Source organism: Hibiscus syriacus, unplaced genomic scaffold, assembly GCF_006381635.1.
Source record: "Hibiscus syriacus cultivar Baekdansim isolate YM2019G1 unplaced genomic scaffold, ASM638163v2 tig00111506_pilon, whole genome shotgun sequence".
In the NCBI taxonomy this organism is placed as follows: Eukaryota; Viridiplantae; Streptophyta; class Magnoliopsida; order Malvales; family Malvaceae; genus Hibiscus; species Hibiscus syriacus.
Genome location: NW_024063109.1, coordinates 612,096 through 639,176, shown reverse-complemented (window position 1 = coordinate 639,176; position 27,081 = coordinate 612,096). Strand labels below are relative to the sequence as shown.

At 35.2% G+C, this 27,081-nt stretch overlaps 2 protein-coding genes and 2 pseudogenes across 3 annotated transcripts; 3 read left to right on the top strand and 1 right to left on the bottom strand.

The window, feature by feature from the left end:
* Positions 1–160: 160 nt before the first annotated feature.
* Positions 161–3,654, top strand: LOC120164271 (annotated as a pseudogene).
* Positions 3,655–5,394: 1,740 nt separating this feature from the next.
* Positions 5,395–8,792, top strand: LOC120164277 (annotated as a pseudogene).
* A 2,893-nt stretch (positions 8,793–11,685) lies between these two features.
* On the top strand, positions 11,686–15,219 carry LOC120164265. Of its 2 annotated transcripts, none has more exons than XM_039174022.1 (6): positions 11,686–11,979; positions 12,058–12,461; positions 12,540–12,674; positions 13,459–13,641; positions 14,402–14,563; positions 14,747–15,219. In XM_039174022.1, exons 1-6 carry the CDS (start codon positions 11,733–11,735, stop codon positions 15,146–15,148), a joined length of 1,533 nt encoding a protein of 510 aa, XP_039029953.1. In that variant the 5' UTR covers positions 11,686–11,732; the 3' UTR covers positions 15,149–15,219. The 2 variants fall into 2 exon arrangements, with proteins under 2 accessions (XP_039029953.1, XP_039029952.1); XM_039174021.1 differs by having other exon boundaries at positions 12,046–12,461.
* A 1,184-nt stretch (positions 15,220–16,403) lies between these two features.
* Positions 16,404–23,187, bottom strand: LOC120164266 (LRR receptor-like serine/threonine-protein kinase FEI 1). The gene is made up of 13 exons (XM_039174023.1): positions 23,053–23,187; positions 21,795–22,023; positions 21,291–21,426; positions 21,118–21,189; positions 20,940–21,011; positions 19,964–20,035; positions 19,793–19,864; positions 19,291–19,391; positions 18,929–19,096; positions 18,490–18,822; positions 17,895–18,140; positions 17,119–17,252; positions 16,404–16,936 (listed from the first exon to the last, which is right to left on the bottom strand). The coding sequence occupies exons 2-13, from the start codon at positions 21,889–21,891 to the stop codon at positions 16,925–16,927; spliced, it is 1,515 nt and encodes a 504-aa protein (XP_039029954.1). The 5' UTR covers positions 21,892–22,023; positions 23,053–23,187; the 3' UTR covers positions 16,404–16,924.
* Positions 23,188–27,081: the final 3,894 nt, after the last annotated feature.

The following is a 27,081-nucleotide window of genomic DNA, read 5'->3' as shown; positions in this document are numbered from 1 at the left end:
CAACGTATGCGGTAAAAAAAAATCCAATGTGAAGGGAGGGACAACCTACCAAAAATTCAGTTGCGGTCCACGCAATAACATCAAAGTGAAGAAAAAAATTCTCTTATTTGCCAGCCTTATAAATAAATGATCTGTCGCTGCCCGAAACAAACACCAAAATTCTTCAATCCCAACCAAAATCTTGGTCCTTTATAAACCATAATTTTGGTAGTTTTTTAGTATGGCTGGGCAGTCAAGGAAATGGATGATTCTGGTGGCGGTTATTTGGATTCAAGCTTTCACGGGGACGAATTTCGATTTCTCCGCTTATTCATCGGAGATGAAGAAGTGTTGGGAATATCGCAGGTGCAGTTGAATACCTGGCGGTGGCGTCGGATATGGGGAAGGTTTTCGGCTGGTCTTCTGGGTTGGCTCTCATGTATTTCCTTTGTGGACGGTGCTCTTCATGGCTGCTTTCATGGGACTTGTTGGTTATGGAATCCAATGGCTTGTCATTTCTAATCTCATCTCATTGCCTTATATACTGGTACGCGCCCTCTCACCATCTGCTCTTATTCTTTATATTTCCCATTCCATTCAGTCCCAAATGAACTCAACTATGCTAATACAATTCAGAATTCGATACCGAGCTTCTCTTTCTCACTCAAATTTCAATTTCATATTCATGGGGTTTGTTTTGCTGAATCTAACGTTTCACGTGCTTTCTAGTTTCTTCCATCTTCAGAAATTAGCTCCTAGAAAACAGAATAATGATGCAACACTATTAAATTTAACTTTCCACTTTTTGACTTTAGGTTTAATAATAATGAGATATATTATATAAATTTTATCTTCCAACTTTATTTTTTTAGGCGTAATATCAAAATTAACTTCTAATGTTTATCAAAACGATTATTTAGTTTTTTATTTTATTTTTTTGGAATATTTTGACTATAATATTTTATTTTAGGACAAAAAGACTCATAACATTTAACATAATAATCACATGTCTCTTATTTTTATCAAAAGGTCGACAAACACTTTATTAAAAAAAACAAAGGAGATTAAAACACCAAATAGAAATTAAAATCTTAAAACCCAGAAAAGGAGAAAGAAGTGTGCTCAATCCACCAAACTTCATCCGTGGTAAATCTTTAAATTTAATCTCAATTTAATATATATATTTTTTATTATTGTCATTAATGATTTAACGATATTTAATACATTAATCTTTGATGAAAAAACTTAAAGTTTTCTTTAAAAGTAGCTCTAAAATCTTATTTCCCAAATTTTTTTTTAAATTTTTGATGCTTTCAATGTTAAACATCTTTTTGAAATCTTAATGATGGAGAATAAGGAGAAACAAATAACTTTTTTATTTCATGTGATCGAACGATGCAAGATATAGATTAAAATTATTATTTTTCTTTTGAATTAAAATTTCATGATTTTTAAGGGATTTCGATAAAATCTAAAGATAAACCGATAGAGAAAAAAAATCATATATCTATAGCGATTGAAGAACAAAAAAAATCATTAATATCTATAGTGATTGAAGAAGATATCAAAGAATAGTGGTGTCGGTATGAAACTGTAAATTTTTAATGTTGTTTTACTTTTTTTAGTAGGAGTAATGAATAAGACAATTTGAAATTAAAGGACTAAGTTGATTTTTAAATTTAATAATTAATATATATATATATGATCGAATTTAAATGATGAAAAATATAGTTTGCTTATATTACCGCGCGCAAATGATCCAAGGACTTGTGTACATCCGATTTATGGGTTTTTCTTAATCAGTTAAATTATTTTCTTGTGTGCAATGGATCACTTATCTTCTGCTAATGTACTCTTACATCGCAGTGGTTTCCTCCCCCCTAATTAGTTAAACGAGTCTTAGGGGCTGTTTGTTTACTTCAGAATGATTAAGCGCTGAATGATTTAGAGACTCTGAATGAATTAGCTGAATGTGACATGCTGTTTGATAATGGCTCTGTTATCAGAATGTACTTCAGTGCTGAACCATTCAATATTGTTTTGCTGAATCAATCAGCACTGAATCATTCAGAAGTGAGAAACAAACAGTCTGAATGCTGAACGGTTCAAAACCAAACAAACAACCCCTTAAACTGGGACTCTGATCAAGAGTATTATAGCTGTGGTATTTATTAGCCATTATTGAGAGGCAATATACATGTGGTTGAGAACGTTCCAAATGAATTACCAATTAAATGATATATGCATGTATGATGAATACTGAAAGAGTTAGTCCCCTCCATTCCTTTTAATAAATGCACTTTAATTGGCAGCACATCACCCACATTGAATTTTCATGCCCCATACCTGGATTAAATATTGCCAATTTTATGGCAATTTGATGAACTAAAAATAATTCGATTTCTAGTCAGGAATCCAACAATAGTTTGTTTTAGGAAAATTGGTAATTTATCAGCCGCAACTGGCGATTGTCATTTATAACTTTTTTTATTGGAAGAAACTTCTGGGGTTCTACATGCAATGATTCTGCTGCCTACCAAAAAGTTAATAAACATTTTGGAAAAGATTTGTTTCGAATCATTTAAGCTCTGTTCTTTGTCCGTTTCTGCCGAGTAAACTACAGGTTGGGCCTGGGAATAATAATAAATAATAAAGCTGTTCGCCCATTGAACCAAAGGACATTGACTTTCTTGGCAATTGGCAAAGACAACAATTTTTTGCTGTACTGGAAATTAAAAACTGATTTACATAGAGACAGAATTCAACTTTGTAATATTTCATAAAGCTTGATGTCAATAATATCTATTATCTAGGTTTTTTGCTAATAGCTCTATATATGTGTGTGTATACATAAGTATGTATGAATTATTGGCTTGGATATGTGGCAGGTCTTCTTTCTGTGTTTGTTAGCAGGATGTAGCATATGCTGGTTCAACACAGTTTGCTTTGTTCTTTGCATAAAGAATTTCCCGGCTAACCGAGCACTTGCGTTATCCCTCACAGTAAGCTACAATGGTGTAAGTGCAGCCTTGTACGCCTTGCTGGTGGTGCATTTAATGCATCATCCAGTTCGCTATATCTTCTTCTGAACTCCCTTGTTCCCCTTATCGTTTCGATTGCAGCACTCATCCCTATCCTTCGCCAACCCTCGGTGGATCCTCTTTCCCCCGAGGCGGTCCGCAGCGACTCCATTATGTTCCTACTATTGAACGTGCGGCCGTTCTAACCGGTTTTATCTCCTCCTTTTCGGGTCAAACACATCGGATACGAATACAACAGCTCGTCTCCTTCTTGGGGAGCTATTTTTCTCCTGATTTTTCCATTATGTGTTCCTGGTGTTGTCTACGCTCGACGTTGGTTTCATCATACTGTTCACTCTAGCTTCCACCTAAGTGGATCGGGCTTCATTCTTGTGGATGACGACGATCTTGAGCTTCATAAACGGCTGCTAAGCCGTGAGAGTAGTTTAAATAATCATAACTGCTCACTGATTGGGTCTTTGAATGGCTCTTTGTATGATGATGAGACACTCGAATATAAATGAGCAGCCAAAAACTGTGCAGCGAAGAAGACAAGACAAGATGTTGTGAGAAAATCATGGAAAAAGATCAACTTGTAATGCTAGGCGAAGAGCACCCAGCTCAAGTACTTGTTGGGAGATTGGATTTTGGCTACTACATAGCATTTCTGCGGGGGAACAATTGGGCTTGTTTACCAGCAACAATCTAGGTCAAATTGCACAATCACTGGGACAGTCTTCCACTACTACCTTACTCTCACTTTATTCATTCTCCTTCCCTTTTTTGGCCGTTTGCTTTCAGCTGCGCCGACTATGTTCGAGCGTAAGTACTAGTAGGTGTACTAGTTTATATATTTCGATCACTGTTGGATGCATTTTGGATTGACTAGGTTGAGCCTTGCAAGACAGAATTTGAGTTCTATTTTAACTGATTGGTATCTACCTAGTTAAAAACATCTATCTACCTGTGCAGGAAATTTTACTTTGCACAGGGTGGCTAGCCATTGCGTTGTTACCAACTCCGGTTGCATTCTTCTTGCTGGCCGCGTTGGACGACTCAACAGTGGCATTGCGTATAGGAACGTCATTAATCGGGTTGAGTTCGGGGTTCATATTTGCCGCCGCGGTTTCTATTACATCGGAGCTGTTCGGACCGAATAGCGTAGGCGTGAATCACAACATTTTGATAACCAATATCCCGATAGGGTCACTGGTTTACGGTTTTCTTGCTGCAATAAAACTATGATGAAAACGCCGGGGTAGGCCTGAAACTAATGTTCATCGGATTCAGTGGTATGCATGGGGAGGGAATGTTATTTCTTAACGTTTGTGTTGTGGGGTTGCTTATCACTTGTTGGCTTAGTTTCTAGTCTGCTGTTATTTCTGAGAACCAAGCATGCTTATGACGCTTTTGAACGGAACCGTGGATTGGTAGAAGTAGAGGAAGAGAAAGACTTGGCATCACGTAGCGTAATGAGAGCTGTTCTATAACGAATAAATTACAATCCAAACTATTATTCAATTTTTAGAAACCCCTTTGCCTAATGATACGATAATAGTTTAAGGAAAGTACAAAAGCGTCATTCTTTTATTAAATTATAACAACTCTAATTAATTTATGTAAATTTTAGTCATTTAGACTTGAATAATTAGTAGCGAAGATCATGTCACCAAAATAAATACGAGGCATATAAAAGTACAAAAACCAGAAGCTCTTGATCATCCAAATGCCGAGTCTAAAAAGTCTACATTTCAATTGTATCTAAAAAAATAAAATTAAGGGATAAACTAGAAAGCTCAATGTACTTCGTAAAGTTCAAAAAAACGTATAGAGATTGAAAATACTATGAAAATTTGTTTATAGTATAGTTCGTAAAAATATGAACACTACTTTCATCCAATCATTAGAAATATATAAATTTCCTATAATCTTTCACCAACTTATAGTTCGATAAGAAATTGCCTTCTGCATAGAATAGAAGAACATGAAATAAGGAATTACCTTTGCACGAAGCAGAGGAGACTATAGTATTATCTAATCTACTAAACCAAAAATAACTTCATCCTATAACAACCATCTCATAACAATAAAATTAGGTAGGCATATATTTAGGAAAAAAACTAAAAATTTGATTTATTTAAAATATAGAATTATTTTTAAAAAATAATTATAGTATTACATGATTTTTTTGAATAATTTAAAAAATATATTTTTAAAAGAGTATTATTTGAAAAGTACTTTGAGAACTTTTCAAAATTTTACATTTATGAAAGAATATTAAAATATAAAAACAAGATTTAGACATTAATCAACACGTAAGAGTTCAGTTTCTTGGAGAAAAGAATTTAACTATAATATCTATCATAAGAGAGGATATATAAAAAGAAAAGAAAAATCAAATTAAAAACATACTATATAGAGTCACTGTACAAGGTCATAATTTAATTGCCGTAGTTAGGGTTTTGGAATTGTGAATATTTCTATCCCGGTGCTGGTGGTGTAGCAAATATTTCTTTTCGGTTTTGGGGATTGTGAGTTTGTTTAAGTAGGTGCCAATTGATTCTCAATTGAAGCATCAGATGGCGATAGCAGGGGCAGGGCAGCTTAATCTGAACGAGTCGCCCTGTTGGGGATCAAGAAGCGTCGATTGTTTCGAAAAAGAGCAGATTGGCGAGGGTACCTACGGGTCTGTTCTTCTTTTTTTTTTTTTTATTTTTTCAATTTAGGGTTTTCTTTTGGTTTGTCTATTCATTCTTTTATTGGGTGTTGCGATTTCTCTTTACTTAGTAGCGATTCATTGCCAAATTAATTATTAGACTGTACGTTTTTGCAGCCAAGTTTACATGGCCAGAGAAATAAAGAACCGGTGAAATTGTTGCTTTGAAGAAAATTCGCATGGACAATGAGAGAGAAGGGGGTATGTTCTCGCATAAGTTGTTATCGTATAAATAGAAAAAGTTACCCTAACTTAAAGTTGTTCTTCCTCAAAAAACTTGTGCAGTTCCCATAACCGCTATTCGTGAAATCAAAATTCTGAAGAAGCTCCACCATGAGAATGTGATTAAGCTCAAAGAGATTGTTACTTCTCCTGGTGTTACACTTCTTCGCTACGCTGCAATTGCCCAATTGCCTCTGCTGCTTTAATGCATTTATTATTAATTTTTTATTTAAATCATGGTTTTTGAACTTACTTCTATCACCTTTGCTTTATACTATCTGGTTTTATATGATTTGATTTTAGGTCCCGAGAAGGACGAACAGGGAAGGCCAGGCAAGTGTTGTTCCATTCCTAACAAATAGTCTTATCACCTTGCATCTAATTTTTCTTCTAGTTAAACTTTCCTTTTCTGCATTAGATGGTAATAAGTATAAGGTGGAATTTATATGGTTTTGAATACATGGACCATGATTTGACTGGCCTTGCTGATCGACCTGGGATGAGATTTTCAGTTCCCCAAATTAAGGTACCCGTTTATAGCAGAAAGGGAAAAAAAGAGCACTCTGCATTCAATCATCAAATTTTTTTTCTTCTAATTATCTACCTTTTCCTCCAGTGTTACATGAGGCAACTTTCACCGGACTTCACTATTGTCTGTAAATCAAGTGCTTCACCGTGACATCAAGGTTCTTACATACATTTCTGATTCCCATATTTATATGATGCTGTGGCCTTGACCATGACATCCAAAGTGAGGCTCTGCTTGTTCATTGCAGGCTCAAATCTTCTTATAGACAGGGTAACCTCAAGCTTGCTGATTTCGGTCTTGCCCGTTCATTCTCAAATGATCACAATGCAAACCTTACGAATCGTGTCATTACTTTATGGTACAGGTATGTGTTTTTCCTTGGGTTGGTGTATGTTAACAACCAACGAATGGATTTGAACTTTAAAGAAAAGCATAAAAAATTAATTGATGCAGTGTGTACTTCCCATTTTTGGTCAATTTCTCAGACCTCCGGAGCTGCTTCTTGGGGCAACAAGTATGGTCCAGCTGTTGTTGATATGTGGTCTGTTGGTTGCATTTTGCTGAACTCCTGCATGGGCTATATTTGAGAGGGGTTAGTTTTTATGTTGAATTAAATGATTGAATTTTATAGAAACATTAGACATTGAAGGTCATTATATGTTTATCTTAAACTCTGGGTGAAAACTTCTCCTGGTGTTGCACACATTTTGCTGAACCAAATCATGTTTGATATACGAATGTTCATTTGCATATTGGATGGTATCCTGTTTAACGGACCTTAATCTTGTAATTTCTTGCGACGTGGGTATGAAATGCTTACTTGGACTATTGCCAGCCAGAACTTAAATAAGATATTTGAGCTGTGTGGAGCACCAGATGAAGTCAACTGGCCTGGGGTTTCTAAGATTCCTTGGTATAACAACTTCAAGCAACAAGGCCGATGAAGAGACGTCTCCGGGAAGTTTAGGCAGTAAGTTCACTTTCATCGTTATATAGCAATTCCTTAGGGTCATAATAGGCTGGTTCTGGGAACCAGTGGGCCCCTACCCTCCCAGGGTGTCATGTGCCTGAAACTCGTTCTAGATTGAATTATGCTATGTGATTATGGTTATGTTTGTCCCTCATCACTGACTTATCTCTATTTGCTATAGTTTTGACCGTTGTTGGATTTTGGAGAAGAATGTTGATATCTCAGGTACCTTCATTAATTGTCTGCCTATTCATTTATGCTTTAGAATCACTGAATTTCTTTTCTTAACTTTAAATCAAAGACCGATGGTCTTGACTTATCTCGGGGTTCATTTGTACTGGAATTTTCTCTTCGTATCCCCTTTAAATGTGTAGCCAATTTATTTATTAAGTTTTCTCTATGTGTTATTGGCTTTTTTTTTTCCGAATAGATATTATGACTTTATTTAGCAGTGAAAATAGCAATTTGACTATCATTAAGAAATTTTTAACCTTTGGAATTACAATTAAGAAAGCTGAAGTACTTAGCTGTTTCAAAGTTAGCAACTTCTCATTTTAATGTTCTCTTTGTTTGAAAAATGCAGAGAATATGTGCCAAGGATGCACTTGATGCCGAGTATTTCTGGACAGACCATTACCATGCGATCCAAGAGGTTTGCTTGGATGCCCCCTCTTTGGTAACTTCATTATTTTTCTGATTTTGATCAATTATCTATGTTTCCTTTTGGCTCAGCTTACCTAAATATGAATATCACATGAGTTCCAAACCAAGAAAAAGCGCCAGCAACAGAGACAGCATGAAGAAAATGCTAAGCGACAGAAACAACAGCATCCACAACCGCATGCCCGGCTTCCGCCAATTCAGTCTGGACAAGCACATGCACAAATGAGGCCTGGACCTAACCCACCCTTGCATGGTTCTCAACACCGGTGCTGCAGGGCCAAGCCACCATTATGGGAAGCCTGGACCTTCAGGTGGGCCAGGGAGGTACCCTGCAAATGGAGCAAGTGGGGGATACAATCACCCAAATCGTGGTGGTCAGGGTGGCGGGGGAGGCTATAGCAGTGGGCCGTATCCACCACAAGGACGGGGGCCACCATACGGCTCAAGTGGTATGCCTGGTGCTGGTCCAAGGGGTGGTGGAGGTAGTGGTTATGGAGTTGGAGCTCCCAATTACTCACAAGGTGGGCCCTATGGAAGTTCTGGTGTGGACGTAGCTCTAACATGATGGGTGGAAACCGCAATCAACAGTATGGTTGGCAGCAGTGATTTGATGATATTAATGTAAACTATGTCTCCGCGTTTACTCTGTTTTTTTTAAGAAATGGATTTGCATCTTTGGGTTGGATTTGGATTGATCCTTGTGTAAATTTTTTAACTACATATATTTTACATTTCAGTCCCACTCTAAACCTCAGGTCAGCCCTTGCATATGTATAATAACTTCACTCTCTCTTAATGTTGTTCGGACAAAACGTGGATATTGGTTGGTTTTGAAAAGAAACGCCACCAATTGCCATCTTCTATCCCTTCAGGCCTTCACTGTCAATTTGGACAAGCCAAGTGGCTGTAAATTTTTGCCCTCCACTTATGTTGTATTCTTTTCAGAGTTTTTCAATTGATTTGTAGTCGATTGTGCTTTTATCATACTTTCTAGCTTGAATTTTTCAGAGATATTTTAGACCTCTACTCAAGTTCGTATTGACTGATGATGGATAAAAAAAATATTGGATGGAAATTTGACATGTGATGATAACATTTAATCTTTTTTCTTTTGAAAGTTAGGTCATAGATTATCATTAACCGAAAATGGCGTCTAAAGACAACATTCACACTACAATCCGGGATATCATAAGAAAGGTAAACAGGAGAACCGGTTGTGGTTGACACTGGGTCAACACAACATTAGCATGGGGCAGCGCATGTACCGCGATCACCCTCCCAGAAGCATCACGAGCACGTACCCCAATACCCGCAGGAATATGAGAGAAAAAAGCATCATCCACATTTATCTGTAAAGTACCTGTGGTTTGCGCCAACATGGAGGCCGAGCAGAGTGATGATGATCCACACTCATTGGGAACACACCAGAAAATGCATGCTTGGATTTCATAATTTTTACGGATTTGGCACTTGATATTTTTCTATATTAGTAACTTGTCAACTTGATTTTTTTTCAACTACATTTGTCCTAGAATTTGACATTTTTTTAGAATCTAAGGATCCAATTGAGAAAAATGTTAAATTCAGGGATTAGTACGGATGAAAAAAAAGTAGAGACCAAGTTAGAAATTATCAAGTTCAGGGCTAAAATGTTGTTTTATCCCTTCTATATTTAAACAAATTCAGACAACAATAAGGATGCAAAATACCACTCTTATTCTACAAAACAATGATGGAATATGATAGAATGAATGAGAATAATGTAAATGCAAGGACCCTAAATAGTAATACATAAAATGTAAATGACGGTATTGTGATTGTAACTGACGTAGGTATATTGCATGCAGGAGCATTTTGTCGGTTTACCTCTGGTAAGAAAAAAAGAAGTGAAGGACTCAATTGACATCTCGTACACGCATTGACGAATCAGGCATACTTTGTACAAAAAAAAGAGAATATTTTAAACAAAATTATTAATCGATTTGAATTATTGAACTCATGTTAGTTGATTGGAAACCAGCTACGTTTAAGGTACGTTAATTATTATCTTTTAACATAATTGATTTAATTGCTTGAATTACTGATTATTGAGTTCAGTGTCGTATCATTTTTTATTAAATATTTGTAATAATTGATTTCGATATTTCAAGGACTGTAATGGTTGTTATTATAAAATATTCTGGGTCAGATTGGATCGTATTTTATATTGTTTATTGTAAAATTGATTCGATTCAAATTTGATTATCACTTTCTTAAAATCTAACTTATTTTGATTTGAATTTGAATTTGATATGTGTAATAAAATAATTGTTTCTATTAAATTATCTAAATTGTCAACTATTATATTGATAATAATATCTAAAAGTGTGTTGATATATGCCTTAGTTTTATTATTCATTACAGAATTATATCAAATTCTTTAAACTTTCATTAACCAGATGATAATATCTAAAAGTGGTTGATATATGCTTTAAGTTTTATCAGATTTATTATAGAATTATATTTAAATTCTTTCAGTTTTAATTAATCAAAATAAATAATTTTAATAAAAATATAATTAAAACTAATATATTACAAATTAAACAAACGCTTACATAAAATATAATAGTAAATTATTAAATATTAAAATATAATTATAAATATTCATATTATTAAATATAATTACTCTGATGTAAATAAAACTTGATTAAGCGTCTAACTAAGCTTTCATGAATTACTTGATTAAGATTTAAAAAATAAAACTTCAAATAACAAAGTAAAATACACTCAAGATTATTATTACTTGAATAATAATTATTAAACTAAACGTTAGGTATGATTTTGAAAAAAAGATAAAGTTTAGGTACCAAAACATAGTAATAGTTTAGATATTAAATGTGTAGTTTATCCTTATATTAATTTGATAATTTAAAATAAGGAAAAATTACACAAATGATCTCTCGAATATAGGATGTTGCTTTGGTGATTTACTCGACTATTAAAAGTTACAAAATAGTATATCGATTATAAGACACTATTTGTTGAGTCTTCTGACTATTAAAAGTTACAAAATGGTGATCCAACTATTCATATGTTCCAAACTCATATTTTTCTGTTAAAAAAATGATGGTTATATGAGTTGAACGTTAATCTATTAACTAGGATATGATAAATCTTATCATTGAATTGTTTGAGTTGTATTTTGTGGATCGAATCTTCGTTTACGTTAAGTCAATGCTTGTATATTATGTTGTCGAGCCATTGTTCGAAAGCAACGACGTTGCCACTGGACATTATTAAATATATGATTTTATTATATCTCAATCAGCTAGTTAAGTTCAACTCATAAGGCCTTATTTTTAACGAAAAATTACGAGTTTGAAACATATGAATAATCAAGTGATCGTTTTCTAACTTTTAATAGCGAGGGACTTAATAAGATTGAGTCCTATAATTAAGGGATTATTTTATAATTTTTAATAATATAGGGATTCAAAAAAATAATTGAGGGACCATTTGTGTACTTTACCCCCTTAAAATAGTTCAGTGTGTTTTACCCTATATAATTACAAAATAGTGCTACACTAGTAAGTTGGTTTGGTGTAGATTATAGAATGATTTGGAGGAAGAACAATTAGTGTTCCCTGAGGCTGAATGGCATTAGCGGCATCCCTTAGGTGCTCTTCTTGTATTTGCTTCGATGCCCCCCTCGCCGATTCCAACTCGGACAGATACAAGAGCTCCTCCATCAATTTTCCTCTTCGCCTCCGTATCCACGAATCCAGCAAAAAGCCGTTGCTTGTTAGCATTTCTACCTCAACAATTGTGTTTGTGGGGCTGAGTCTTTGCATTTGCTCCTCCGCTTCCGCTCTTACGCCATTGCCCCGCCGCCTTGAAAAAGGTACCCACCTTTCTCTCTCCCCTTTTGAGTCAATTCATTAATTCACTCACCGTGCTTCTTCTACAGAGAGCCAAACAGCGGATAGCAGGTCAGCAGCTGTAGAAGAAGAAGATGAGAAATCGGACGCAGCTTTTGAGGTTTGGAAATCCAAATCTTTTGCTCTCACCGTTTCTCTATCCATGGTTGCTCTTCAGGGCTCCATGCCTCCCTCCTGGTCCAAGGATTTCATCTCCTCTCAATCCAGGCGCTTAAAGTTCCAGGCCAAATTCCGCCCATCTCTTGAAGATATTTTTGCTCAGTTATGCCTGCCCTTTACTCCAGCCAAAGGCAAAGTGAATATTGGGCCTGCATCTACGGCTGCTGCTGATATTGTCACCCTGGGTGACTCTTGGCTCTCTTTCGCTATCAGAAAAGCTGTTATCGAACCCATTACTGCTGCTGAACACCTGGATTGGTTTAAGGATTTAAGTCACAAATGGAAGGTAAAACCCCATCATATTTTGCTCTTATCCAATTCAAAACAAATCCCAAAACATTGCCCAACTCTTGAAATGTCCCAGGTTTATCTACGCAGGAACCTCAATGGAGATATTGATCCACAGGGTCAGGTATGGGCTGCACCCTATCGATGGGGTACCATGGTCATAGCATACAAGAAAACCAAATTTCAAAAGCAAAAGTTGCCTCCTATACAGGTAATTTTAATCTATCCGCAAAATAAAACCAGTGCTGACTTTAAGTCTAATAGGATTGATTCGTGATAATTTCAATTTCAAGCCAATATGTGCATGTGTTATCTATTCTTCTAGAATTGTCCATAGGTTCCTCTTTTTTCCCATATGATCTCAAATTTGGTTGTAAATTTGTAATGGTATTTAAGTCACCGAAGAATCCTTCATCTATGTTCAGACCTGCCCTTTTTTATTGTAGCATAAAGGTTAATCTAGTTTTGTTTGGCTTGTGGAGAAACAGTAGGCACTTTACTCTTCATACAAACCTTTATAGCATGTCTATTTTCTTCTTTATTTCATTGATATGTGTAGCACTTTCTGATAATGGCATTAGGTAGATCTTCTTGGAGGTTATTTTCTCATCGTAGCATTAGTTAGATGTTTATTTTTTAAGTTTTTTCTTGGAAAGAATTGCAGAACTTATTTCCATTTTGAAATCTAGTGCATAAAGAATTTTGCTATATTCTATTTGTGGCTGTCAGTTAAATGACTGCAGAAATGAATGGGCTTTGAATCTCTGAATTGCAATTTCCCTTTCCTATGTTTTACAATTTTTTCTGCTTGGAGCCTTGGACTGCTAAAACATGGGCTTTACAGTTTTCTGAAATGCCCCAGTCTTCCCTTGCATCGATCCTTTTTTTACATGTTTTCCAGGTTCACTCAACTCATGAACAAATCATCTAACATGACCTAGCGTTTATCTTCACTCATTAATACTGACAATCTAGGGGGGGAAACCCTATTGCAGGATTGGGCAGATTTGTGGAGGCCCGAACTTGCTGGAAGAATTTCAATGGTGAATTCCCCTAGAGAGGTCGTTGGTGCAGTTTTGAAGTACATGGGTGCATCATACAACACAATGGACATTGACTTGCAAGTTCCTGGAGGGAGGAACGCTGTTCTTCAGAATCTAGAATTACTTGCAAAACAGGTAGCACAGCATAAATGATATGTCTCCCCATTCTTTGTACGAGTTCGTATAGCATGATTAGTAGCCATTACATCTTTATTCTTGTAGTGATAAGTCTATTGTGGACTGACCCGATAGAAATTACGGGTGTTGATTTGCTGAATTATATGATCTTATTATAAGATACTTATCATTAGTCTTAAGAGAAAGGGCTCTGTTTGATGCTCAAAATCCAAATTCGAGGTCCCTATGTGTTGACTTGGATCTTGCACCCTTGGATTTCCATGCCACATTGGCTGAAGCAGAATTTGTAAGACTTCTTTTATGAATTTATAGACACATTCTCCAAACTGGCACTTGTCCAGTTCATCAATTGGTGGATAGTTTATCATTTTCCTTAGTAACGTGGGTCATTTTAGCTGTGACACTCAATGGATTGTTTATTTAAGTGCAGAAATGTGAAATAGACAAGATATTGTACCACATGAATTTTGTGGAAGATGGTAGAGAAAGTAGACTGAATAACATATTCGATGCAAATGTAATGGCTTGCTATTCTCTAAGTTATTCACTTTTCATTCAATGCAAGTGATTAGAGCTTGAGCTATTTTCTGGAGAACTAGATGTGCAATAGTTGTCCCTTTTTCTTTTTTTATCTTAAAAATATTATTTTAAATGTTAAGCTGGATATTTGATTTCTCTCCGCGATCATTTTACTCTTTACTTGGTTTTAGCTGCTTCTTTGTTGTATTATAGCAGTATATCCTTGGGGGTTTTGTAGGTAAATTTTTTTGACAGTGCGAACTATCTCAGAGCATTTTCTGTGGGAGATGTTTGGGTGGCTGTTGGGTGGAGTAGTGATGTTCTTCCAGTTGCAAAGCGTATGTCAAACGTAGCCGTCATTGTTCCCAAGTCTGGAGCTAGCTTATGGGCTGATCTATGGGTATACATCTAAACCATTGCATTTTCTGCCTTTTGCTGGTAACATATTGTCTTGCATCGATTTTTTTCCTGTGTCATGTTAAGAGGTGGGTGTGTCAGGTAGTATATTGGAACTAAAACGAGGGAACTGAATAGCAATGAAGTATAAAGTTTATTCTAGCATATTCTCTTTCTCTATTTGCAGGTAATTCCAGCTGCCTCGGGACTTAAAACAGACCGTATTGGGGGCCGCGTGAGAGGTCCATCTCCACTAATCCATCAATGGGTGGAGTTCTGTTTACAGACAGCAAATAGTCTACCTTTCAGGCAAGGGGTAACAGCCGGTGCGTCCCCCTCGGCCCTAGTGAGTGGACCTCTGAAATTGCCTGAAGAGCTGACCAAGGGTAAGCCAAAACTAGACACAAACATAGTTGCTGGAGCGCCACCACTTGAAATATTGGAAAGGTGTGAGTTCCTGGAGCCATTATCTGATGCCACGTTATTGGATTATGAATGGCTCATTAAAAACATGCCCAAATGTGGCCCAAATTTTATAGAGTATGTCTCTTCATTAGTTGGAACTTTGAGGAAGCCAAAATTGACATAAGATTCACTGCGTGGCCATGTAGTTATTGTCACTTAAACCAATACATACGGTGCAGATCGACCATTAATTTGTAAATCTTGAATACTTGCAAAATTCAATTTCTACAACATATCCAAATGGCTCTCTTTTCTGTTCCTATTATGTGGTGGCTACAAATGCATTTTACTTTTTGACATGTCTATGGATAAATAATTGGAAAACAATTAGCAACGTTTTGATAGGATGATGTTTCCGTGTACGCCAATGAAATGAGGTTCTTATTGGCAAGTAGAATTGAATTGAAACTAGGTCATAGCAGGGTTTGGAGTAAGCTGTTCAAGCTGAGCCAGTTTGTAATGAAATAGAATGAGAAGGTTCTGTAGTGCGAGAGGTCTGGAAACAAATCAGGCTCCGAAGCATTCGTTTATGGAAATGAAGAATAACCCTATATAGGGGTAAATGAAGAATAACCTTATATAGAGATATTAATTGAGTTGAGCAATTCGAATTTGATTCAATCAAAATTCGATCAATGTTCAATCTATGCATTGTTACTATAGTTGTAATACGTAACTTTTGTATATTTGTACACTATTATTTTGAAATTTGAACTTTGAAATTATTTTATATATTATTTTTATCATTTTTTTGTTAAAGTGTTAATTTATGTTTATACTAAATTATATATATATTTTTAAAATAATAAAACAAATTCTAGCAAATTCAATGAGTAACGAATCGAATTGAACAACAAATTTTTTTAACAAGTACTGGTCGAATAAAATTTTATCAAACTTAACAAACAGCAGGTCGAGTTAAACGAGTTGAATTATTTTTTAATCGGGTTAAGCACTACTCAACTTGTGATCAATTGATTCGCTCGATATGCACCTCCTAACCTATGCACGTGCTTTAAGCCTTTGGGGGGGAAATTGCTCATTTTGAAAATTAAATGAAAATTTGTACATTACGTTCTAATCTCCAAACCCACGACTTGGTTGAAATCATCAATAAAACCCGTCTTCAATTTTTGTTCGCTTCTCAATCTTCGGTTGAAGATTAAGAAGTCGTCCCGTGTGTAAAATGTAGAACAGGCACATGCAGGCAACAGAAAAATGAAACAAACCCAAAAAGGCAAAATATTCTCAATTTACACGCGTCATCATCTCATATTCACTTCAACATGTGGTAGGGGGAGAGGGAGAAATGAAAGCTAAGGACTAAGGAATGGGATAATACCAAAAAAAAAAAAACACTTAAATGACCAACTGACTCGTACCAAAAGGGTAGAGAAGGTGAAGGTTAGATCTCATCGCACTTGCACATGGCAAATTGCAGGCAATGGATGTTCACCCATGCCATTTCTCAAATTCTATTCAACTACTCAAATTGAGGTTCAAATGTAATATGCGCAATGCGCGAATACACCATACATTCCATTCATCTGCACAAAAGAATTAGTCAAAAAATGAACACGAGTGAGGATCTTGCACATTCAACATCTCTTCGTTTACTGCTTCAAATGGAATTTGCTCAAGACAATAGGAGACCGTGAAACCATACACACAAATCTCATTTTCGGCTTTGACTATTCAATCAGAGTTGGAATCATAAAATCACTTGGGCATGGGGTCATAACCTCTGATTCAACCAACTGCACCACCCTGTGCATGGTGGGCCGGTCCTCTGGGTTTGAACTAACACACTGGATGGCTACTGAGAGTAAAGCATCAAGGCTTTCTGCCTGCACCCCTTCACAATTTGGATCCCCGATCTCTCGTTCCCTATTCTCTGTAATTAGGAAATTAACTGCATAAAAAGTGGACATGCCAGTCAGGTAATTACACCCACAAGTATTATATATATATAGGGTATATTTATATACTGCCAAATGCAAGACTTCTCAAGCATGTGATTTAAAGGCTTAATCAGAAAATTAATGAAAAAGAGACTAAGCCAATTTGACAAAATGTCAACAAGTGAAAACATACCCAACCAACGATGTTCAGGCCCTTCTCAATGAAGGATGCATCAGTAGGTCTCTTTCCACTTATGACTTCAAGCACCAAGACCCCAAAACTATAGACATCTGTCTTTTCAGTTGCTCTCCCACTTGCCACATACTCTGTTGAGGGAAGCGTAAACAGATTTCAGACAAATTGAATTTAGAAAACTTGCGTTACATAACAATGTCTAGACCACATAACAAGAACCTAATTGCAGCTTTACAGAAAACAATAATAAATACTTAGACCAAAATTGCATGACCGGAACCTTTCCTTTGGTTAGATTATAAAGCTAAGACTGGAGTTCTTATTTTCTTGAGACAGTAAGACACAAATTTAAACAAGCCATAATCTGTTTAAGCAACGTGAGATGGGATGTGAACTTCAAGGTCATAGAGCATCAAACTTGTTTAGCAGCATTTTTTATTTTTATATCTACAAAAGGTAAAAAATTGATGGAAAAAAAATATATTTTTAAATACTTTAAGAGCACATTTTGGTCCAATGAAATTTTAATAAAAAGAGGTTTGCATAGAAGTTCAGCTAAATTTTTACTTCAAAAATCTGTAGGGGCCAAATAAAATATTAATGAAAATCATCGGTTGTCAAGTGCCAAATAAGCCATTAAAAGCAACTCAGAAAAAATAACTTTTTTTATGGGATCAATTCTCACTTGTCTTCTGCCAAATATTAACAGTAATCATTTTCAAAGCATCAGGCTCCACAATCATAGACAAGAAGGAAATATCGTAACTGCATACCTGGAGCCAAATAACCAAAAGTTCCTGCAACAATGGTTGTAATATGAGATTCTCCATCCTCTAACAGCTTGGCAAGTCCAAAATCTGATACCCGAGCCTCCAAGTTGCTATCGAGTAGAATGTTGCTCGACTTTATGTCACGATGAATGATCCTTGGAGAACAATCATGGTGTAAATAGGCCAGTCCTTTTGCTGCTCCCATAATAATGTTCAAACGTGCCTCCCAGTCTAACTGCTCAGATCGTTCTGTTAAAAGAATCATAAAACAGCATTATCTTCCCAAATAAAGAAATTAATCCATTCAACAAATTAATAGAATAGAAATGGACCCGAGATCATAAAGGAAATCTTAACTAGTGGTGAAAAAGAAGAAATATTTATGTTCAAGCTCAATGTTGTCAAGAGCCCAAGAGGCAATATAGGCATTAACATACACAATGAGTGAGGCACAAGGTGCAAACAAATTGCTTGCCTAAGCAAATTAAGACGCAATACGTATACATATACGTAGATGTATATGTATTATCAATAAGAATGTCAAGTTTATGCCAGTCAGACCACTGCTTTGAATAAAAGTAGGTTAAGGGAGACTCACCATGGAGAGCTTCATCAAGATTGCCACCAGCCAGGTAATAATAGAGTAACAGCTTTGATGTAGGTGAATTACAATATCCTCGCAAATTTACAAGGTACCGGTGTTTTATGCTTCCAAGAATTTCAAGTTCTCTTTCAAAAAACCGATTAAATCCCTCATTCATCTTCACAATTCGTTTCAATGCAAAAACATTGCCATCATCCATTGCAAGCTTGTATACTGTCCCAAACCCCCCAGTACCTATAATGTCTTCCTCACTCAAAGTTTCCAATTTCTTAATGATATCTTTCGAAGAGTGTGGCAAGTCTCCATGGAACATAACAATGGATGCCCCTGAAGCAACAATACCACATTAACAAAGACATTGACTCTTAAAGGGTAAAGATGAAAATTGGACACAGCTAGATTTTCCAAAATTGAAGATAAGTTGGAAGCAAACCTCCACTGACATCCATTGCAAGAGTTCTGCTCTCATTTTTACCAAACTTCTTGTATAGGAAACAACCCCAATAACACATAAGTGCCACCAAAAGCAGTGCACCTACAGTTGCTGATGCACTAACAAGAAGTTTTCCGGAGTTTTTCCTTTTACCAACTTGATTTTGAGCTATCCCAAAAGAAAAAAGATTGAATACAAACCAGATTGAGTTGCCTCCCAAAAATATAATAAATCCAAGAATAAAGGTAACAGATCTATCAAGATTTCAGATTGTGGACAAATTGATCTTTTTACATTCATAATTAACACTGAGATGAGCACCAAACAATCAGACTTACACATTTCTGGCACACGCAGCTTACCTGAAGTAGGTGATCCAAAATATGTTGAACCTCCTCCACCACTGTCATCTTTGCATGCCACGTTGATTTGTTTTCCACATAAACCACGATTTCCAATGAAACTACAAAAAAAGAGTTAAACTGTTAATTTAGCATAATAATGGTACATCAATCTTCTTTAACTTTTCAGGATGAAGTAGCTAGAGGAAGATGAAGATATTAAAAGTGCCAAATAAAGAATTGAGTACAAGAGTAACATCCCTCTGGCATGATTATTCTAGCATATAAATAACCAAATATCTATTGAACATGGTATACCAAATTAGTTTGTACTTTTGAACTAGCCATAAAGTTGCTGAAGACACCATGCGATGGTATAGGCCCGACCAGAAAGTTGTTAGACACATTGCTGCCGGAAATTCAATACAATCATCAAAGATGAGTTTCTGTTCGATAAATTCTTTAAGTACCAACTCAGTAGAAAGCCTACACTTAAAAACTAACAAATTTTAAGGGGACTAACAATGTAACGAGATTATGTAGCTTTCCAATCGAGGGAGGGATATATCCACTGAGAGAATTGCTTGAGATATCCCTGAAAATTCAAAGCTCAGTGTAAGCATCATTAAGTAATCCAAATGCTTAGTCTCTTTATCACTCTGGCTCACATTTATTAGTAAGACAAACAACTTACAGATTCTGAAGTGAAGAAAGGTTTCCCAATTCACTTGGAATTAATCCACTTAAGTAATTACCCTGCAAGTATCTGCAAAGGAGAATAGATTAGAGTATAATAAAATAAAGAATACAGGTAATTCCAAAATAAATTCTTTAATAAAAAATCTAAAGAATCTTTAAAACATATGGTACTTCATATTTACATGCACACTAGGTGAACACAACCATGCCATTACTTAAAAATATGTACAATAACTAAGATAGCAAGTTTATCCAAGTAATATAACCAAAACCAGTAGAACATTGGTGGCTTTCAAGAAAAAGTAAGAAATATGTCTACTCCGATCATGCAAAAAAAAGTACCACAAAATTAACAGCATTAAGCAATCAAAAGCAAGTGAAAGGTTGAGTTTTTGCTTCAGCTCTTTATATGAATGATAAATAGATTTAATTCAAGAACGACCAAGTTGGATCAAATTTTGGAAAAGGTCCTTTCAATCTTTATACCGATTGTACCCATCCAAATTGAGGGAAGGTCCAAGATTCACTTTTCCCCTTGGCCTTTCCCAACTGTCAAAAAGGACATTTTGTAGGTTGATACTAATGAAATTAAACAAGTCTACTGCTCTACAATTTATATGCCACCAATGCATGTACAGTTTTTATCAATTTATATACAACGGAAATATCTTTCTCTCTCTCTCTCTCATATATATATATATATATGCATGTATGTATGTATCACATATAAGAACAGAAATCCTAGTTAAATCCCTTCCAATCCATCTATAAATCATAATCCAATAATAGAACAAATATTTTAGAGGTCAAACTATTGTTTGGCGTCAGAACCAAAGCTAAATAAAGAAATATTTATAGAATAGCCAACAACACTTTTCAAGTAAGGAGAATCAACAGTACTTACAATTTAAAGAAATATCTATAGAATAGCCAACAACAATTTTCAAGTAAGGAGAATCAACAATACTTACATTCCTCGCAGCTCTGTGCAATTACCCAGCTCTGAAGGAATTGCCCCATAAAAGTTGTTGTTATGAAGCATTCTGATACACATAAAAACCAGAGAAAATATCAGCTGCAATAAATACATTTGAATACCAATCATGCATCAAGTACAAAGATACATAAGCAAGTCCTATTAACACATACAAAAGCCTCAAGTGCTCCAGTTTCCCAAGGTCAGGTGATATAGGACCACTCAATTTATGATTGGTAAGGCTCCTGAAGAGAAAACGTAGAGAAAGGAAACATGTTAAATGGCACTTTCAGGCACACAGTTGAGTTAAGGGATGTTATATTTGGACATGATCTTCAAAACTCACAAAGTCGTTACTCTCTTGGTTTTGTTATCACATTCCACCCCTTTCCATTTGCATGGATCGGGATCCTCTGGTCTCCACTTAGAAAGCATGCCATCTGAACTAGTAATTGCTATCCGGAAGCTCAGAAGTGCCTCTCCTGCATAACAGGAAAAGCATTTTCACAATCTATAACCAGATAATCCTATTTCTAGCAAGAATCACTGCCTACCTAGAGAGACTATAACCAGCCAAAATCAGTTATATCTGAATTAACTCTAAAAGATGGTGTCAAAAAGGAAAAGGAAAAGGAAAGGATAAAGAAAGCAAAATGTAAACACCCTCACCAAAGTTTTAAAAGGTGGAGATATTCAGCATGTAATTTTTCCTAAGTGAGACAAATTAACCAATATTTTCCAACCAAATGAGCATTAACATAAAGATAGCATTTGAGATCCTTCCGCAGATGGTGAGAGAATAGGGGGAGTAAAAAGAAATTTCCAAATATCAGCTTAAATTATCACATACCATCAGGACTGATAGCTCTGACTTTGTTTGCAAGGATAAAAGAGAAAAGAATGAGAAGCAGCCATGGCCATTGACATTTCATAAGACGAATGCCCATGTTGGCACTGACAAAGCATATTATAGATACTACAAATCATCCGATACGCCAAACTCAAAAATCTGCCCTTGTTATAACATATGGTTACCCGGACTACAACTCCACTTGGCAGCTACAAAAATCGAATGATGTCTGGCAGGAAAGAGAAGCAAAATATGAATTACAAATGATAAAGATATTTGAAACAGAAATAATGTGCAGAATGCGGATCAATGTTCTCAATCCAATTCAAATAGCTACCAAGTTCCTTCCCATTTGTGCAGAAAGAAATGCATAATTCAAAACCAAGCAAGAATCGCCTCTCTCTCTACACACACACACACAAACATTATTTAAAAACACAGGTCGTCAAAGCAGCCTCGTGTATAACCAAAGGACAAATAGAGGACTGAAGTCTTGTAACAGATCAAATAATTCTAATCATGAAAAAATGTCCAACGTGAGAACCATTTCAGTTTGGCTATCCATGATGTGGAGTTGTGGACAATGCTAGTGTATGAGAGTTGCTTACACTTGTACAATAAAGCGTTTCCAGCCAGCATACACCATAAAACCAAACAGAATATATATATATATATATATATATAAAGTAGCATAATTAGACCTTAAAAGCATTTTCAAGGAAAATGAATACTTCTGATAAACAACATGTACATCATGAAAACTTTTGCTGCATTAGCATTCTTTATCTAAATAGAACGAGACTGACTACCAGCATCTATACAAGCAAGTCCTTCCCCAAATCTGCCGTCATTTTTGAGGCATTTATGTTAAATTCGAAACTCTAATAACCAACTTCTCCAACCCAAACTCACAATTAGAAAATAAACTAACGGCCTCTCAAAGTATTACTGATTGATCATAGCATCTTTTAGAGCTGAAAGAACAGAAGAGCTACATTGATAAAGTGACAGAAACTTTGAAACATTAACCGGAAACAATAACAAGGCATAAAACATGGTAATAACGAAAATGGGATTCTAGGAAATTGTCCCTCAACATTGGCTATTTACATTCCAAGCATATGCTAAAAGAAATTTACCTAAAAACAAAGTAAAGATTCGAGCAAGAAAGCAAACACTAATCAATCATGAACTTAAACACAACGGAGATAAACTTTGGAGAATAAAACGGAATTAAAAAAGAGGAAAAAGAAGAAACCTTGAGATTGAGTCGATCTGCAGGCAGTGTGAGCCGTGGAGAGAAAAGGAGCCAAAAAAATACAAAATGAAAAATGGAGAGATGAAACTCGGTGCTAATACTTTATTTCTTCTTCGATTACGATTACTTTTAGTTCTTGTTAATTTTGGTTATGTTTTGAGACTATAGAGAGAGATTTAGCTGATGAACAGAAGTAGATTCGATGCTGGCGAGCTGAGGTGATACTGTTTTCTCACGTGCGACCACGACTATCCGTACGTGCCAAACCGACGCTTCTTCTTTCTAGAAGCGAGTAAAACCTGTAGTCTAAACTCTAAGCAGGTACAGTAAATTTTGTCCACGCCCGGATCTTATGTAAGATTTATATATCTATATATTTGATTAATCCGATTATATTAAAAATATTAAATTTATTATAATTACTATATAAAAATATTTACGGTAAAATACACAAATAATCCCATAATTATAGGATATTATTTTATTAAGTCTCTTAACTATTAAAAGTTATAAATTAGTCGCTTGATTATAAGATATTATTTTGTTGAGTCCCTCGACAGTTTTAGAATAATCATTGAACTATTCATATGTTTCAAATTTTTCGTTAAAAAGTTAATGATAGTTTAAGCTAGACGTTAATTGGTTAACTTAGATATGATAATCATTTAAAATTTTATGATCAAATTTTATCATATCACAGTCTATAGATTAATGTTAAACTTTTATATATCTTTTAAAACAATTATTTTTTATATATAAAAAAAGCTCTTTTTCAAGAAATATATATCGTTCACGAAAAACAATAATTCATTCTAAAGTAATTTTTTTTATTCTACTCTATCAAATTAAAGTTACTTTTTTATACTGCTATTTACTTGATGTCAATTAATTTTTATTCTACCCTAAAACATATGATTTGCTGACCAACACCAAGAAATTTAACATTTTATTAGAATCCAATTTGTTCTACAAAGTTCTCTTATGAACTCATAAAATCTTAATATCCAGGCAGAAAGGTAACATCTTTATTATCGTTCATGCAATTCAACACATGAGATGACAAAAAAGTGAGGCAAAGGCAAATAGACAAGTCATTTCCATTGGTTTAACATTTAACATCTAGAATCATAGAGGAAAAGCTAATCTGTTCTTTTCCTTTTTCTTTTGCGTTGGAAATCAATCAACTTGACACAGTCGGAGGGTTTTCCTTCGGATGTTTGGAGCCATAATGATCACCGAGTTGTTTTTCATTTGCTAATTGCACCTACAACATGAAGGAACACTCATTTTAGCATATTACAGGAAAGGAGGCCAGAGAGAAATATGTGGACTCGAACTGCCTCGAGACTTTGCCACCCTAACAACACTAACCAAATCTTTCATTCAAAATGCAGGCACATAGAGAGAGAGAGAGAGAGAGAGAGAGAGAGAGTTCTATAACTTGAATAAAGAGGGGGGAAAAGGCAACTTATCATCATGCAACAAACAGTGATATGTTCAAATCCCTTTTTTTTTTTTTGGCAAAATGATGTTCAAAGTATATGGTGTTTGTGATAATGCAATACATAAAACAGCAAATGAAGACTCCATGCAAAAACCAGGCAGTTGGTGCCCTTGATTTATTACACTGCAGTCTGAATTTGAATGTATGATGAACTTGACCTACAGCCACATGTTTTGCAATGCAATTCAAACTTACATGTATGTACAACCATCAACATGGAATTGATTAACAAAATTCAAGTTTAACATATTATCTTCCACATTCGCTGCCAGATCACATCAAAGAAACAATGTAGATTCACGGAAAGACAGCATAAATAAGGTCTACAAATATGACAGATGAAAAATACAAAATTACTTATTCCTTTTCTTCTAGCAGTTGCCCCTCTTCTTAGTCCTACTCGTGATATATCTATTTGATGAACAAAAATATAATAACAAAAGCATAGGAAAAACTACAAGCTCATTGCTGCTCAAGCCATATAAAAGGAGGTAAACCCTCAAATATCATGATTTGTTTTCTTTATATCCTTTTACATTTTAAAAACAAAGTAATGAAACCAAATAGTGGTAATGTACAAAAAGTTCCTATTTTTATGTCAAGGAGCTCGTTCTTTCTAAAAACAATCAATCCATGGGCAGAACTGGTAAATGCATGTACACAAGTTTAACAGGTCACTCAATGAACAAGATGCTCTATCCTTAATTCTCTCATTGTATGTTTGGATGAAACATTTGGTGATTTATATCATATTTTAATATGAATTATTCAAAATGCAGAAATTGGATTTTCTAAAATCTTAGTTTTGTTAACTATTATTTTCCTTTATATGTGCTTCTAGAAACTGATGCCACTTCAACAAACCAGAAACCATCCATTCCAATTCCACTCTGTTGCTAATCAATCACCATGAAATCACCCATCCTGTATCTTCTGCCATACTAAGTGCTAAACCCTTTTAATTCCATAAAACAGCTAAAACGGAAACAGACACCCACCAGAACATCTACATAACAAAAAGTAGTAGCGAAGCACCTTGAAACATAAATTTGAAAGTGGGGAAAAAAAATACTTGCAGATCTCTTTCCTACCCATTAGGGGTTCTGGTCTACAAACTCACACTCTGTAAGAAATACAGTTAGTGTTAACTGAGATATACTAGCAACATCTTCTGATTACCATGCATATATGGATAAAAAAAAAAGAGAGAGAGGAGAAATCTAGGATGTCAAAGAAGGGGGATTCAAGGTTTTATGATATTATATCACTTTGCTAGGTATCTCACTATCTTCTAAATCGACAGCGGTAGCGTAGCAAGTCAAAGCGGTAGCAGTAGGAATACTGATAAGATTGAGTTTTATTAATACTAACAATAGTTACAATAATAAATAGGAAAATCACTGACATATCAGTTCAATCAAGTAACAAAAAATTCAATTAATGATTATTTTTAGTCTGTAGTGCAAGCCATGGATATCAAGAAATGATCGATTAGATTCCAAAATACATTGTGAAGGAGGAAGAAAGTGGGTGACACTGTTACCCCTCTATTCTCGAATTAATTGGTGATTTCATACCGTCAGTGTAATTTTATACACCATTTTAAGTTCGTAAATTTTTGAGTATATTTAAACTCAGATTTATACATTTTTAGTCGAATCAAATTTAACCGGACTCACGTTTGACTCAACTCGATTATATAAGTATCCCAATAAGTGGCCGAACTTTTGGACTTTTAATTTTAACTATTCGGCCTAATTGGGCCTATAGGGAACGGCTGATGTCAGCTTCATCTCTGAACTTCGATTTTATACATTTAGTTAATACCTAAAAATTTAATTTATATTTAGAGTGAGTTTATTATATGTTATTTACTTTGAAAAAAAAACTCTTTTTTACCTTTTTAGTATTTGATTAAGTTTACTTTTTTACCATTATTTTTCACACAAGACTTCGAAACCGAATGAAGGTGCAGCGAGTTTTGCTGATTTTGGGTCCGCATGGGCCATGTCGTACGGCCTACCTAGGCCCTAGATACTCCCCTACCCATGTTGCGCCGATGCAAGCATAAAGTAAGGGAGAATCGAAGGAACTAACATGAAATTTCAGAGAAAGGAGACAGAACGGAAGAAGAAGAAAAATTAAGAAAAAACTCATTCAACTCGCGACATGGATTAAATCGAGAATCTAAGAAATAGAGGGAAAACAGAAGAAGAATCAAAGAGAAGAAGGCAAATTTCAAGAGATCAAGTGGATAAGAATGGAAGTTTAAGAATTTAGGAAGAAAATAGGAGAAAAATCAAATGACTTGGATCCAACTGATACCTATTGATAGAGAACAAACTAGAAGGTGGTAAAGATTTAAGGAACCAATAAGTCGAACATAAATATTATAGAAAAGAGCAGGCAGCTTTCGCAGAGAAAAGAAGAAGAAAACAATTTCATTCAGTCATCATTGATTGAAACCCTAACCCAAAACCACCTTGTTACCTAATTACAAAACGACGACATTTTCATTAACCCAA

Bases quoted from the DNA above. Each gene is read 5' to 3' on its own strand.
- LOC120164265 (XM_039174021.1), top strand. From the start codon at position 11,733: ATGGCATTAGCGGCATCCCTTAGGTGCTCTTCTTGTATTTGCTTCGAT. The intron at 12,675-13,458 runs GTAATTTTAATC...ACCCTATTGCAG, and splicing joins AAAAGTTGCCTCCTATACAG to GATTGGGCAGATTTGTGGAG. The intron at 13,642-14,401 runs GTAGCACAGCAT...GGGGTTTTGTAG, and splicing joins TAGAATTACTTGCAAAACAG to GTAAATTTTTTTGACAGTGC.
- LOC120164266 (XM_039174023.1), bottom strand. From the start codon at position 21,891: ATGGGCATTCGTCTTATGAAATGTCAATGGCCATGGCTGCTTCTCATT. The intron at 19,865-19,963 runs GTAAGTTGTTTG...TTGAATTTTCAG, and splicing joins CTTTCTTCACTTCAGAATCT to GGATATCTCAAGCAATTCTC. The intron at 19,392-19,792 runs GTTAGTCCCCTT...CTTTTTTTGTAG, and splicing joins CTACATAATCTCGTTACATT to TTTCATTGGAAATCGTGGTT.